Here is a 16,467-nt window from a genome sequence, read left to right as displayed (position 1 = left end):
CGGGCAACGAAGGAGTGGCTTCGTAAGAAGCATTTCAAGGTCCTGGAGTGGCCTAGCCAGTCTCCAGATCTCAACCCCATAGAAAATCTTTGGAGGGAGTTGAAAGTCCGTGTTGCCCAGCGACAGCCCCAAAACATCACTGCTCTAGAGGAGATCTGCATGGAGGAATGGACCAAAATACCAGCAACAGTGTGTGAAAACCTTGTGAAGACTTACAGAAAACGTTTGACCTCTGTCATTGCCAACAAAGGGTATATAACAAAGTATTGAGATGAACTTTTGTTATTGACCAAATACTTATTTTCCACCATAATTTGCAAATAAATTCTTTAAAAATCACACAATGTGATTTCCTGGATTTTTTTTCTCATTTTGTCTCTCATAGTTGAGGTATACCTATGATGAAAATTGCAGGCCTCTCTCATCTTTTTAAGTGGGAGAACTTGCACAATTGGTGACTGACTAAATACTTTTTTGCCCCACTGTAGACACAGACAACCATCCATACTCACATCTACGGTCAATTTAGAGTCACCAGTTAACCTAACCTGCATGTCTTTGGACTGTGGGGGAAACCGGAGCACCCGGAGGAAACCCACACGGACACGGGGAGAACATGCAAACTCCACACAGAAAGGCCCTCGCCGGCCACGGGGCTCGAACCCGGACCTTCTTGCTGTGAGGCGACAGCGCTAACCACTACACCACCCAGACCTCAGACTACTATTTTTTTTTTTTAAAGCAAAGAGAATTTCGTCTCACACCAAATACTGACTTTGCTTCATTCGTTATGGCTTACTGATTACTCTTTATAGTGTTTTTTTTTTTTTAATATTGAAACATTTAATTTTATTATTTTTAAGCCATTTTTGGTTGTATGTGCCGAAGACTTTTGCACAGCACTGCGTATAAGAAATGTTTTAAATATCTGATGCAGAAATCATGTTAATCAGCAGAATTTCCAAAGAGTAGCATAATTTCTTTTCTTCACATTTAAAGCTAGACAGCCTTTCGATTTCATAAAATCGGTGAAGTTGAGTTCCCTCTGAAATGTGGTCATTGTGATATATGTTTATTCCTGTAATATCTCAGAAAATATCAGGCCATTCTGTTCTGTGGCTGGGAAGTTATTTAATTTGATGGGATTAAAGCAAATAATGTGCATGAAATCGCATAGTCAAGCAGACAGAGGCAGTCCATGTGCACATACACAGGTTTACCTTACATCATTCTGTCGCTAAACGAACAGCTGATCACACCGAGGTGCTCACTGACCGCCGATATTTATTAGTTTGGTCCTGCGTTTCCTTTCCTTCGTATATAACATAACGTCTTTTTATTTTTTTGCGGTCCGGTTTCCATCAAATCCTGCGCTCTGATTGGCTGGCGAGCGGGTCCGTATCCTACGATACGGACCCCGGTTACAGACCTCTGGCGACTTGCTCGTTCACAACAACAACAAAAATAATAGCAATTTTTGTCAACGTTTATCCTTTTTTTTTATAAGATTATCAAAGTCTTTTGCCAGCATTTCTCAGGAGAATAGCATTAATTTTACAGCATGGATAGCGATAACGACAGTGTTCACAGTGAAAGCAAGTTTAACTCCCCTGATGAAGATGAAATAAAAGAAAACATTTCAGGAGAAAGCTAAAAACCTGTAACTGTTGCTAACGCCGAGCAAAAACATGGCTGAATCCTGAATGACTCAATTTTGTATAAATAGGGCACTACATAGGCGGCAAAATGTAGTTTTTTTCCTGCCATGGAAGTGCACTTGTATACCGAGGAGGAAGCCATTTGCATTACAGCCGTGAATGAGGATTCAAAATGGCGGTTCGGCTCGGTTTTCCCTTTCGAGCGCTCTCGTTTTCTGTTAGAATTTGGTAAAGAAAAAAAACCCCAGAAGGCCTTGGTCAATACTTTCAAGACCTCGGTCACGATACGGACCTCCCAGCTGGTAAATAACATATATTTCTTCTAGCTTTCTTTCCGTTACTGCAGTCGGTCTTTCACGTTTCATTCACACACTCACATCCTCCATTTTTCTCTCCTGTTTCAAATTTGCCTTGCGTGAATAGAGAAAGCACACCACATGATGCATGACGTAGTACGTATCTTGTATTGGGTCATGGTGAAGCAGGAAAAAATAGCAGAGAATTTAGGGCCACATGGCCTTAAATTCATTAATTATTCTATTTAAAAAAAACGAATGAAATTGGAAGTCTGTGATTCGAATTTATGAGCTTTCGGTCCACTAAACAAAAATAACTGGGTGTCGGGGAAAATTCTTTTTATGGCCTACACTTGAAAAATCTGAAAGGCAGTCTAGCTTTAATTTCATCATTTAAAAACATTTGAATACTTGACTCCATTTAAAAGTGGCGACGTTTTTTTTTTACTGACCCTGGAATACATTCTTTGCCTGAATACTCACTTTTTAATGAAGAAAAGTTTCAATACATTATGTACACTTTCATCTCTCAGTTCCCCTCTGGTTATTACTCCTACTATTATTCCTAGTTGCTGTGTGTAAAGCAGAGTGGAAACATCAGCACTGGAAACATCAGGTGTTTAGAGATTAATGAATTTGGTCTTCTCACTTTCTTCAGCATGGCAAGTAGGTTGCCTTTAGGAATGAGCTCCATGACCAGCGAGTAGTCTCTGTCCTCCAGTATGACCCCCAGGAGCTTAACCACGCGCTCGTGTTTCAACTTGCTCATCAGACTGCCTTCCTCCAGCAGAGACGTCTTCTGCCTGCATGCACAACAAAACACACGCCACTTATATAAAGCCTACAGCATTGTCATTATTATTATTAGTAGTAGTAGTCGCATATTATTATTTTTATTACAACAACCCCAAATCGGAAAAAGTTGGGACGGTATGGAAAATGCAAATGATGAAAGAAAGCAGTGATTTCTAAATTTACGTTGACTTGTATTTCATTGCAGACAGAATGAACCCAAGATATTTCATGTTTATTTTAGTTCAACTTCATTTCATCTGTTAACATACATCCATTTGTACATTTCAGACCTGCAACACATCCCAAAAAAAAAGAAGTTGTTGGGATGGGGCAATTTAGGGCTAGTAATGAGGTATAACAATTAAGTAATGATGTGATTTGAAACAAGTGATGACAACAGGTGATTATAATCACGATTTGGTACAAAATCAGTATCCAGGAAAGGCCTCGTCTTTGAGGAGCAAAGATGGGCGGAGGATCTCCAGTTTGTCCACAAGTGCATGAGAAAATTATTGAAGTGTTTAAAAACAATGCTCCTCAAAGAAAGACAGGAAGGGATTTGGATATTTCACGCTCTACGGTGCGTAATATCATTAAACGATTTAAGGACTCTGGAGGAATTTCAGTGCGTAAAGGGCAAAGGGCTCAAGCCTAATCTGAACCCCTGTGATCTCTGATCGCTCACTGCATCAAGAACCATCATTCGATGGGCTCAGGATTATTTTGGTAAACCTTTATCAAGCTACAATACAGAGTTACATCCACAAACGCCAGTTAAAACTTTACTGTGCACAATGTTAACTGTTTCCAGAAGCGCCGTTGACTTCTCTGGGCTCGGAGGCATCTGGGATGGACCATCACACAGTGGAAACGTGTATTGTGGTCAGATGAATCAGTCTTCCAGGTCTTTTTTGGAAGAAATGGACGCCGTGTGCTCCAGACCAAAGACATCCAGACTGTTACCAGAAACAAGTCCAAAAGCCAGGGTGTGTCATGGTATAGGGTTGTGTCAATGCCGTTGGTAAAGGTAACTTACACTTCTGTGATGGAGCATTAATGCAGAGATTTTGGAGCAACATATGCTGCCTTCAAGACGACGCCTTTTCAAGGGAAATTTCAACAAAACCACATTCTATACACGTTACAAAGGCGTGGCTGTGGAAGAAGAGGGTGTGTCCCCTCTGTCCCCAGTAGATAATGTGTGGAGAATTTAGAAATGAACAATATGACAGTGACGACCCCGTACTGTTGGACACCTTAAGCCCTGTTTGCAGGAAGAATGGGACAAAAAAAAACCCACCTGAAACACTTCATCACTTGGTGTCTTCAGTCCCTAAACATCTTTTCAGTGTTGTGGGAAGGAATGGGAACGTTATAAAGTGGTAAATGCTTTACTGCAACAATTTTTTTTTAAATGTGTTGCAAGAATCAAAACTGAAAGTGTGTACTTTGAAAAAAAATCATGAGGTCAAACAAATAATGTGCTGTTGCATTGTTTTGAGTACAATACAAGTCAAAGATTATTTACAACCATTGTTTTCAGTTTTGATTTCAATTTCAACATACCGTCCCAACTTTTTCTGATTTGGGGTTGGATATCAGTATGAGTTAATGGCCGAGAGTGGTAGCACAATGAATTGAATAAGATTAAAAATCAAACATGATTAAAACTGTTGATTTAACAACGTTTTTGAATTTGAATTTTGAATGGAAAAATAATAATTCGTTAATTAATTAATAAAAAAATAAAAATAAACAGCGCCCGCACAAACACAGCTACAGTTTGGAGCAGCACATGTACAGACTGGAGTATTACGACACTTTTGGTTCCCCAAGCCACATTTTCCTTTCCACATGCATTGTACTCTAGTGGTTGTTTGAGGAACATGGGAAAAACCACAGAAGCTAACAAAACTGCCTTGCAGATTCAAAAAGAGAAGTGAAACACTTTAAAAGCTGCTGACTGAAAGGAGCCATTGTTCATGGTGTCTGCGACCTCTATCAATTCAGTACCTTGTTTAAGTACTCACTTTGCCACAATATTTGGTTGCTATACCAACCATCGCACATCATTTGATCTGAGATGTGAACTCACGACCAAAGAATTACTTTATGATTTGTGCCTTTGAGACGGATATCATGATGACCGCTTCCCCCTCCCCCAAATCTTTTCCTTCATGTTATTTCTATTGCGCTTTTAATCATCGTCACAATGCAGCTTTATACAAATCCAGGTGGAGATACAGATCCCTATTGTCCCTGAGACGACATGACGAAGAAACCTTTAAAAAAATCACATTTAAAGATATGTCTTCTCTTGAATTGTCTTGGTTTTTGTCTTGGCTGGTCTGGTCCTATTTAGGCTGGTCATGTCTTATTTCAGTTTGTTGTGTCTTGTCTGGTCTTTTCTGATCTGGTCTTGTGTAGTCTGTAGTCTGGCCTTGTCTTGTCTGGTCTTACCTTATGTGGTCTTGTCTTGTTTTGTTTTACAACCTCCGCCAACTTTGTTGTAGGAGGTTGTATTTTCACCACCACTTGTTTGTTCCCAATGTAACTCCAAAAGTAGTGAATAGATTTTGGTGAAATTTGGAGGAAAGGTGGGCTGTGGGCCAAGAAACAATTGGCTAGATTTTGATTCAAATCCAGATATGTACCGTATGTGGATCCAGGATCCAAAGATGTATGTGGATCCAGGAGTTTTTTGTCTATTCCCAACGTAACTCAAAAAGTAGTGAACAGACTTTGATGAAATCTGGAGGAAAGTTGGTCCAGGGGCCAAGAAACAATTGACTAGATCTTGATTCAACTCCAGATTGAATTGAGTCTTTGGACTGTGGGGGAATCAGCCGCATCAGAGTTTGGAGTTTGATGAGGAAATGGCGGGCGCTATTTTTCTATCTCCGACCATTTTGCTCGTGCTTGCTGTCAATCTCTATTCCTGGCAGCAATTTTCATCCAAGAAGCACGACAACTATTTCAGCATTAGACCGAATGCTGATTTCTTTGCGGGACAACAAGCAAAGGATGGTTTGGAGGCATTGCGCCGCTGGTCTGGTAAATATGACCTAGCATCGGGCATGTTTTGCTTGAGCACGAAAAGAACTCCTTATGACTACTGGAACTGTTGAAGTTAATCCAGGTCCAATTTCAACTCACTTGTCTGGCTCAACAGTTAATTCTAAGCCCAAATTTCGTAGTTTAAGTAAGTCTAGTTGGCGGCACGGTGGTGTAGTGGTTAGCGCTGTCGCCTCACAGCAAGAAGGTCCTGGGTTCGAGCCCCGGGGCCGGCGAGGGCCTTTCTGTGCGGAGTTTGCATGTTCTCCCCGTGTCCGCGTGGGTTTCCTCCGGGTGCTCCGGTTTCCCCCACAGTCCAAAGACATGCAGGTTAGGTTAACTGGTGACTCTAAATTGACCGTAGGTGTGAATGTGAGTGTGAATGGTTGTCTGTGTCTATGTGTCAGCCCTGTGATGACCTGGCGACTTGTCCAGGGTGTACCCCGCCTTTCGCCCGTAGTCAGCTGGGATAGGCTCCAGCTTGCCTGCGACCCTGTAGAAGGATAAAGCGGCTAGAGATAATGAATGAATGAATGAAAGTAAGTCTAGTTGTCTTAAATGCCTCTCGTTTAATGCCCAAAGCATTGCAAGTCAAAACGAATCTGGTGGCGCCATAGTGAGCAATCTGGCTTCCTTCCAAGATCTTGTGTACGCAGAGAATTTTGATTTCATAGCAGTCACTGAAACCTGGCTGCATGAGAACACGTTTAGTTCTGAAATCCTCCCGTATGGCTATAACATTATTTGTACAGACCGCCCTGTTGACAAGCGTGGTGGTGGCGTGTTGACAGCTTTACGCAGTGATATTCGTTTTACAACTTTAAATATGGGAAGCTGGGGTGATCGCTTGGAGATTATTGCTATTGAAGTGGAACTTATCAACTTGAAAAGGAGCCAACTGTGTATTTGTTACCGGTCTCAGAGCTGGAATCTCGACGAATGGTTAATTTGTTTATTTCATTCCTAGAAACTATTTCCAGCTATGACAGAACACTAAATACCGGTGATTTTAACTTCCCGAACCTTACTTGGAATTCTGAGCTTCTTCCTGCGAAGGATGCTTCCTCTGGGTCAACTGAGTTTAGAGAAGTGACTATGGATTTTTATTTAGAGCAAATGAATATGTACCCGACCAGACCGAATAATATTCTTGACCTTGTGTTCACCAACTCCCCTGAGGCTGTCACTAACGTGTCGTGCGTACCACCACAATCAATAGGTCTTTTTAGTGACCACATGGGCCGATTGGGACGGTCTGGCCGAAACCTTGTCACACGTAGACCTTTCTCCCTCAGATATAACAAATGAAAACATCGATTCAGACTGGGAACAATGGAGCGATACTTTTCTTGGCGCTGCGGCTACTCATATCCCTTTAAAATCTTTTGAGAGAAGTAATTGGATTGACAGTGATGTCAAGTACTTTTTCAAGTAAAAAGAGGCCGCCAGACGCAAGGCTAAGGCTAAGCTTAGCCTTAGCCTGCAGGAAAACTTTCGCAATATCCGGCGTGAATGTAAAACTCTTATTTCCAAAAAAACGAAAAGAGTTTTACGAGTCCTTGCCAAATTTGCTCAAATCCAGTCCTAAGAAGTTCTGGTCAGCTTTCAAACATGTTTCCAGCCTTTTAAGTGTCCCTAATAAAATGACATGGACACAAGATGGTACTACTACAACAGCTGATAATCCTACCGACATCGCTGCACTACTGAATAATTACTTTTATTCGGTATTTAAAAACCCCCTTTCGAGTGATGAGTATCTACGACAGTTTCCACCTTTATCATCGGATAGTAAAACTAATGCCAGTGAACTTAGTACCATCTCCTTCTCCCCTATGAGATGTGCGAGACGTTTTACTTTCATTGGACGTGAATAAAGCAACTGGCCCTGATAAGATTCCGGCCAGGCTGTTAAGGGGCCCTGCACTTTATATCTGTGACTCTTTATGCTCCTTGTTCAACAAATGTCTCAGCTTGGGAAAAGTCCCATCCTCATGGAAACTGGCAAATATCATCCCTATTCACAAGCGCGGGGCCACTAAGGAAGTGACAAACTATAGGCCTATTTCACTACTGCCGGTGGCTTCAAAAGTAATGGAACGGCGTGTTTACAACAAAATCATCGACCGCATTGCCGCCCAGCTGTACAAACTTTAGTATGGTTTTTTGAAGGGGTTATCTACTACTAATCAGCTATTAAAGGTTCTCCATGAGATAGGTCAACTTCTTGACACCAGAATTCAACCTGACGCAGTATACCTAGACTTCGCCAAGGCTTTTGATAAAGTAGATCACCACCTACTGCTCATGAAGCTGCGGCGGTTTGGTATTACGGGTAAACTTTTGGACTGGTTCAAGGATTACCCCTCTGACTGCTATCAGAGAGTGATAGTCTTGGGTAAAATGTCAGAGCCACTTCCAGTACTCTCTGGAGTGCCACAGGGCTCTATACTTGGGCCCTTGTTGTTCCTCGTGTTTGTCGATTCACCCTGCGTAGTCACGTCATCGTCTATTGCATTATACGCCGACGACACTAAGTGTTATTGCGCAATTAACACCTCTGAGGACAGTGCATGCCTGCAAAACGATCTTGACAGCATATGCAGTTGGTGTGATCTCTGGAGGATGGACCTTAATCTGTCTAAGTGTGGGCTTCTGTCGTTCACGAGAAGCTTCAAGCCTCTGCTGACCACATACCAACTGAAATATGCGCCTGTCAAAATGACTGAGTCACAGAAAGACCTTGGTGTTACAGTTACGCCATGTCAAATGGAACTCTCATGTCCAACTGGTTTTAGCTAAAGTGAGTAAAATGTTGGGCTTTGTTAGAACTTTTGAGGTTAGAGATATCAAGGTGCGGAAGTCACTTTACATCTCTCTGGTCAGAAGCTGTTTGACGTACTGCTCTTAGGTCTGGGCTCCACAATTAGTTATCCTGCTCTGCTCAGTTGAGAGAATCCAGAGATGTGCAACTAAGTATATTCTATCTCTTCCGTTTAGATCAGATGTTAACGACAAGGACAGATTGTTAAAGCTAGGACTCCTTCCTTTTTGTTACTGGCATGAGTACCTGGATCTTGTTTATCTTTTTAAATCTATGTCAACAGACCATAATATTTCTATTAGTGTACCTAGAAGGTTTACTACGCAATTAGATTTGTCTAGGGAAACTATGTTAAATGTACCCAAGGCTAATACTGTAACACTTCAGACCAGTTTTTATATTCGGGGTCCTAGAATCTGGAATATTTTACCCCCGCATTTAAAGAATTTGAATCAATCACTTTCACAGTTTCAAAAGGACCTTTTTTTATATTATAGTAATTTAACTAGGCTTTATTTTGATATTGATAGACCACAGACTTTTAAATCTGTGTGTGTAAAATGTCATACATGTCGGCCAATCTCCACTCTCGGCACCAGTTTGTGCTGCTATTAGTCTGTATACCGTACGTCTAGGCTGTTGTTTTTTCTTTTTCTAATATGTATTATTTATTGTTGATTTATTTATTTATTGTACTATTTAAATTTTTTATAATTTTGTGGGACCTCGGATATTGGAGCTTATTGCTCTGTTGAGGATTCCCTGCTGTTTAATCGGCGAAGTAAATAAATAAATAAATAAAAACAGATATGTATGTGGATTCAGGATCCAAATATGTATGCGGATCCAGGATTTTTTTTTTGTCTATTTCCAATGTAATTCCAAAAGTAGTGAATGGATTTTGGTGAAATTTGGAGGAAAGGTGGGCCATGGGCCAAGAAACAACTGACTAAATTTCGATTCAAATCCAGATATGTATGCGGATCCAAGACTTTTTTTTTTCTATTCCCAACGTAACTCCAAAAGTAGTGAATGGATTTTGATAAAATTTGGTGGAAAGGTGGGCCATAGGCCGAGGAATAATTGGTTAGATTTTTATGCAAATCTGAACAGGTGACTTGGCGGAGGTATGCACTCTCCTGACTGCCCTTCTAGTTTGGTCTTGTGTGATGTAGAACCTGAAATGTTATTATTCCTAGATCAGGTGGGCCGATGTCTGATCTGGTTTATTTGTATCATCTTGTCTAATTTGGTCTTGCCTTGACTAGCCTGGTCTTGTATGATCTTTTTAGGTCAAGTCTGATTTGATCTGGTCTTGTCTTCTGTTTTCTTCTGTGGTCTGGTATGAGTTTGTCTTTTCTGGTTTTGTTATTTCTGATCGGGTCTTATCTGATTTTGTTACTTAAAGCTTGACTGCCTTTCAGATTTTTCAAGTGTAGGTCATAAAAAGAATTTTCCCTGACACCCAATTATTTTTATTTAGTGACCGAAAGCTACTGAATTCGAATCACAGACTTCCAATTTTATTTGTTTTTTTAAATAGAACAATTAATGAATTTAAGGCCACATGGCCCTAAATTCTCTGCTATTTTTTCCTGCTTCACCATGACCCAATACAAGATGCTACGTCATGCATCACGTGGTGGGCTTTCCCCGTTCACCCAAGGTATTGTGGAATACAAATCTGAAACAGGAAAAATGGAGGACGTGAGTGCGCGAATGAAACGTGAAAGACCGACTACAGTAACGGAAAGAAAGCGAGAAGAAAAGACGTTATGTTATATACGAAGGAAAGGAAACGCAGGACCAAACTAATAAATATCGGCACTCAGCGAGCACCTCGGTGTGATCAGCTGTTCGTTTAGCGACAGAATGATGGAACTGTCAGTGCACGGTCAAAGGTAAACCTGCGCATGCGCACACACACGGACTTCCTCTGTCTGCCTGACTGCACAAAGTGAGCAATTTCATGCACATTATTTGCTTTAATCCCCTGAAATTAAATAACTTCCCAGCCACAGAATGGCCTGATATTTTGTGAGATGTTACAGAAATAAACATATATCACAATGACCACATTTCAGAGGGAACTCAATTTCACCGATTTTATGAAATCGAAAGGCCGTCTAGCTTTAAGGTCTATACATATACAGCGTGACGCAAATAAATGCACAATTTTGGGTACATCCTATCCTGAGAAGCAGGTGAGAACATGGTGACAACGTTCACTGCTTGGTTCAGGAGTTGCTGAGACTGACAACAAGCTTCAGTACATCACAAAGTACAGACTATGGACTGTACAGCCACCATTTTCATTACCGAGCTCCTCTCCTAGTTTTTCTTTTCGCCCAGACATTGTCTTGAAAGTCGTTATCATTTTTGTTGCTCTTGTCAAACAGCGCTGGAGTTTGAGACACAAACTGAATGAGAGACTCTGCCAAGCCTGGAACAGCGTGATGATATTTACACAGCTTCCGCCCTGATTGGTTGAATACGTTCCTTTCGTGGATGAAATAATAGAAAATCAAACCTGATGCAAAAAACAAACAAACAAACAAACAAACATGGCCTTTGATGTAAAAGTGTTCATTTATGGGATAGTCCTTCAAAAATATATACAACCCCAATTCCAAAAAGGTTAGGACGCTGTGTACACTGTAAATAAGAACAAAATGTGATAATTTGCAAATCATGGAAACCCTACAGTATATTTCATTGAAAATGGTACAAAGACAACATATCAAATGTTGAAACTGAGAAATTTTATTATTTTTGAAAATTATATGCTCATTTTGAATTTGATGTCAGCAACACATTTCAGAGAAGTTGGGACAGGGGCATGTTTACCACTGTGTTGTATCACCTCTACTTTTAACAACACTCTGTAAATGTTTGGGAACTGAGGAGACCAATTTCCATAGTTTTGAAAGAGAAATGTTGTCCCATTCTTGCCTGATATACAGTTTCAGTTGCTCAACAGTTCGGGGTCTCCTTTGTTGTACTTTGAGCTTCATAATGCACCAAATCTTTTAAATGGGAGACAGGTCTGGACTGCAGGCAGGCCAGTTTAGCACCTGGACTCTTTTACTACAGAGCCATGCAGTTTTAATATGTGCAGAAAGCAGTTCGGCATTGTTTTGCTGAAAGAAGGAAGGCCTTCCCTGAAAAAGATTGTGTCTGGATGGCAGCATATTGCTCTGAAACGTGTTTATATCATTCAGCATTAATGATGCCTTCTCAGATGTACAAGCTACCCATGTCATGTGCACTAATGCACCCTCATACCATCACAGATGCTGGCTTTTGAACTGTGCACTGATAACAAGCCGGATGGTCCCTCTCCTCTTTAGCCTGGAGGACGTGGTGTCCATGATTTCTAAAAAGAATTTCTATTTTTGATTCGTCAGACCTCGGGATAGTTTTCCACTTCGCCTCAGTCCATCGTAAAAGAGCTCGGGCCCAGAGAAGGTGGCGGTGTTTCTGGATATTGTTTATATCTGGTTTTAACTTGCATTTGTGGATGCAGTAATGAACTGTTTTCACACACGATGGTTTTCTGAAGTGTTCCTGAGCCCATACAGTGATTTCCACTACAGACACGTGTCTGCTTTTAATGCAGTGTCTCCTGAGGGCCTGAAGATCACAGGCACCCAATGTCAGTTTTCAGCCTTGTCTCTTGCATACAGAGATTTCTCCAGATTCTCTGAATCTTTTAATGATATTATACACCATAGATGATGTGAAATTCTCTGCAATTTTACATTGAGGAACGTTATTCGTAAACTGTTGCGCTGTTCACCCATTCAGTCTTTCACAGAGCGGTGAACTCCTCCCCATCTTTACTTCTGAGAGACTCCACCTCTCTGGGATGCTCTTTTTATACCCAGTCATTTACAGACCTGTTGCCAATTCACCAAATTGCACAATTTTTTCAGTCTTTTGTTGCCCCGTCCCAACTTTTTTTAAACGTGTTGCTGACGTCAAATTCAAAATGAGCATACATTTTTCAAAAAATAATAAAATTTCTCAGTTTCAACATTTGATATCTCATCTTTGTACTATTTTCAATGAAATACAGGGTTTCCATAATTTGCAAATCTTCACATTCTGTTTTTAGTTATGTTTTACACAGCATCCCAACTTTTTTGGAATTGGGGTTGTATTTCCATGTGTAAAAATCATAACAACGAGACCATCAATGGCGGCGTAGCTCACTCTGGCCCAGAAGGAACGATGTAAAGTAGGACGCATTAATGCGCAATAAATGTTGCAAGCTATATACACTATATACAAGCTATATATAGACGCGATATCCACCCTAGGAATACCGACCTATTTAGCAGAAAGAATCCAAAATGGCAAGGAATTGACTGAGAAAAAGCGATTTTTGTTGAACTGCTCACTCATTAAGGTTTAATTAGTCTATAACTTCATTAATAATTGTCATTAAGCAAATCTGGGTAGAATTTATATGCACCCTAGGTCCCCCTTAGCCTGGGAAATCCCATGCTGCTTTGCACAATCGTTCCGATCTGAAAAGACAGCATGGAAACTATGGTCTAAAGGCTCGCCTGAGTTAGGGAGCCAATCAGAGAGTGGGGAGGGGTGGAAAGACGGTGACGCGTACTACTCGACAAACGGAAGCTTGTAGTTTATTTGGGACTGTTTACGGATCACATTTAACATGGCGGCGAGCGATACGAACCAAACTTTCGATCAAGCTTTGTCTTACACAAACGGCAGTAATCGTTCGTTGCCATTGTTTTCCTATTTTTGTTTTGCCTTCTCTTTCTCTTTCCTTCTCTTTTTCGCCTCTTCGTCTTCTTCGTCGCTCTAACTACGTCACCGGGTACAACTGCCATGATTGGCCATGGGCTACGTATACGCCAAATGATAGACATTCGCAACGTCCAATAAACGGCCGTTGACAATCATAAACCACACCTCCCCTACGAGAAATTCAATAGGCGGATTCCAGACCATATTTCACTTGTGATATGGTCTGGTGTTAACCAGACTAGGTCCCCCTACCTTCATGCCAGAAGAATTGAAGGAGAAGAAGCGATTTGTGTGGAAACTGCTCATTAGGGATTGATTAATTACTCCATATCTTATGCAAATTTGGGTCAAAGCTATCTATATGCACCCCAGGCAGACCTACCTTCCTGCCAAAAAGAATAAAAATCAGTGAAGAACTGAAAGAGAAGATGTGATTTTCATGAAATGTGGACGACGGACAACACATGATGGCATAAACTCATCACATGTCGGCCGGAGGAGCTAATAATTCACCCTGTATGTGTAACGGCTGTAAGTCATGACAAACTGGCCTTGTATCTTCCCTGGCTTTGTCATTTCTGGACTTTTTATGTCTGATCCTGTCTGATCTTGACTGACCTCGTCTGGATGTGTCTGATTCTGTCTTGTCTGATCGTTTCTTGTCTGGTTTAGTCTTGTCCGGTCTCGCCCGATTTGGTCATTTCTTGTCTTGACTTTTTTTAATTTGTCATTTTTGGTTTGTTCTTGTCTTGTCTAGTCTGGTCTTGCCTGATTTTGTCCTGTGTCGTGATATCTGGTCTCTTTTTTTTTTGTCATGTTTCTTGTTTGGTCTGGTGACGACTGATTTGGTCTCGTCTTCATCTCATCTCATTATCTCTAGCCGCTTTATCCTGTTCTACAGGGTCGCAGGCAAGCTGGAGCCTATCCCAGCTGACTACGGGCGAAAGGCGGGGTACACCCTGGACAAGTCGCCAGGTCATCACAGGGCTGACACATAGACACAGACAACCATTCACACTCACATTCACACCTACGCTCAATTTAGAGTCACCAGTTAACCTAACCTGCATGTCTTTGGACTGTGGGGGAAACCGGAGCACCCGGAGGAAACCCACGCGGACACGGGGAGAACATGCAAACTCCGCACAGAAAGGCCCTCGCCGGCCACGGGGCTCGAACCCGGACCTTCTTGCTGTGAGGCGACAGCGCTAACCACTACACCACCGTGCCACCCCTGGTCTCGTCTTGTCATTTTCTTTTCTTTTCAGCATGGTCTTGTGTGGTCTAATCTCGTCTTGTGTAATGCAGATACTCACTCATTACGAGGTGGTCCTGTGTACACAGTCTTCTGTACCACATGTCCCAGCGTTTTGTGGTAGCACAGAAACACCTCCCCGAACCCGCCATAATCCAGGCGCTGCCTCTTGATGAGGTCTGAGGACTTCATGATGTCCAAGTTTAATGCCATGGTTTCACTGACTAGTGGGACCTGGGTCAAATCCCAAATGGCTCCCTGCTCCCTGTGGTCTGCAGGTGCACTACACAGGGGATAAAATAAGAACACCTACATATTATAACAGTCCACGACTGGGAGCCATTTGGTATTCAGAGAGGAAGAAACCATATGAGGTTTAACTTTAATCATGTGATTTATTTATTTATTTACCTTTGTCATGTCTATAACACAATAGCATAAAATATAGATATGTCTACAAAGGCATGACATCTGAGACAAAACTCAATCCCCTCATTGTCTTTTCACCTTGTTTTTAACCCCGCCGACAGTAGTCGGAGGGGTTATTATTTTCACCTGCGTCAGTCTGTGTGTGTGTGTATCTGTCTGTCTGTCTGTCTGTCTGTGTGTCTGCAAGACATCTCAAGAACCAATGGATCGATTTGGACCAAATTTTGTACATGTGTTGCCAATCACCCAGGAAGGAAACCATTAAATTTTGGAGGTCAAAGGTCAAGGTCATGGCAGAACTTCGAAATTTTCGCCCAATGTATTTTAATAGGGAAAAGGCGGGGTTTGCACTCGTTAGAGTGTCCCTGTCTAGTTTTTATTTATTTTTATCTCCTATGAAGAAAGAAAGAAAGAAAGAAAGAAAGAAAGAAAGAAAGAAAGAAAGAAAGAAAGAAAGCACAACTTTATTCATCACACACTTGTGAAATTCCTCTCTAAAAATAAACTATAACAGTGTCTATAACCAGTGATCAGCGCTGAGGACAGGGATACGGACGGGTCACGCTTACACCGTACAAGTGAATTCGAGTAAAACTAATGTGAAAAATCATCGTGTGAAAATACACGAATGGTGTGGAAAAAACTGCCCGGGAAAATAAATGAATTATTTAAAAAAAATCACCTGAGAATAAACAACTCGTAAAAAATAAATAAATAAATAAATAATAATAATAATAATGTGAAAGTAAACAAATCATATTGAAAGAATCATGTGAGAATAAATGAATGATGTGAAAAAGAATCACGTGTGAAATTAAACGAGTCACGTGAGGAAAAAGAACATACATGGATATAAATTGTGAAAAATCACATGAAAATAAAGGACTAAGGTCTAAAAGAATCATGTGTGAAAACAAGAGACTCGTGTTAAAAGAATCCTATGTAAAATGAATTATGCGAAACGAATCACATGTGAAAACAAATAAATTGTGTGAAAATAATCACATGTGAAAACGAATCATGTGAAACGAATCACATGCAAACCCAAAATGAATCATGTGAAAAGAATCACATGTGAAAAATGAATTGTGTTAAAAGAATTGCATGTAAAAATAAACAAGTAATGTGAAGTGCCACATGTGAAACTAAATTAACCGTGTTAAAATAATCACATGTAAAAATGAATCATGTGAAACGAATCACATATAAAAAACAAATGAACCATGTGAAAAGAATCACGTGGAGAATGGATTGTGTTAAAAGAATAGCATGTAAAATGACTCATGTGAAATGAATCACATGTGAAAATAAATCATGTGAAACGAATCACATGTAAACGCAAATGAATCACGTGGAAAGGATCACATGTGAAAACAA

At 40.8% G+C, this 16,467-nt stretch overlaps 1 protein-coding gene across 3 annotated transcripts in view; it reads right to left on the bottom strand.

Annotated features, from left to right (window-relative positions):
• ripk1l (receptor (TNFRSF)-interacting serine-threonine kinase 1, like) overlaps positions 1-16,467 on the bottom strand; it is a 56,283-nt gene that overhangs the window by 30,097 nt on the left and 9,719 nt on the right. For all 3 annotated transcript variants that reach the window (XM_060913978.1, XM_060913988.1, XM_060913969.1), the window contains exons 2-3: positions 14,723-14,944; positions 2,604-2,757 (exon numbers count right to left, since the gene is read on the bottom strand). In XM_060913978.1, the coding sequence (XP_060769961.1) occupies positions 2,604-2,757; positions 14,723-14,874 (306 nt within the window). In that variant the 5' untranslated portion in view covers positions 14,875-14,944. The remainder of the gene's footprint in view (positions 1-2,603; positions 2,758-14,722; positions 14,945-16,467) is intronic.

This window comes from Neoarius graeffei, chromosome 1, assembly GCF_027579695.1.
Source record: "Neoarius graeffei isolate fNeoGra1 chromosome 1, fNeoGra1.pri, whole genome shotgun sequence".
Classification (NCBI taxonomy): domain Eukaryota; kingdom Metazoa; phylum Chordata; class Actinopteri; order Siluriformes; family Ariidae; genus Neoarius; species Neoarius graeffei.
The sequence above is the reverse complement of the archived record's forward strand: the minus strand, read 5'-3'. Positions and strand labels throughout refer to the sequence as shown.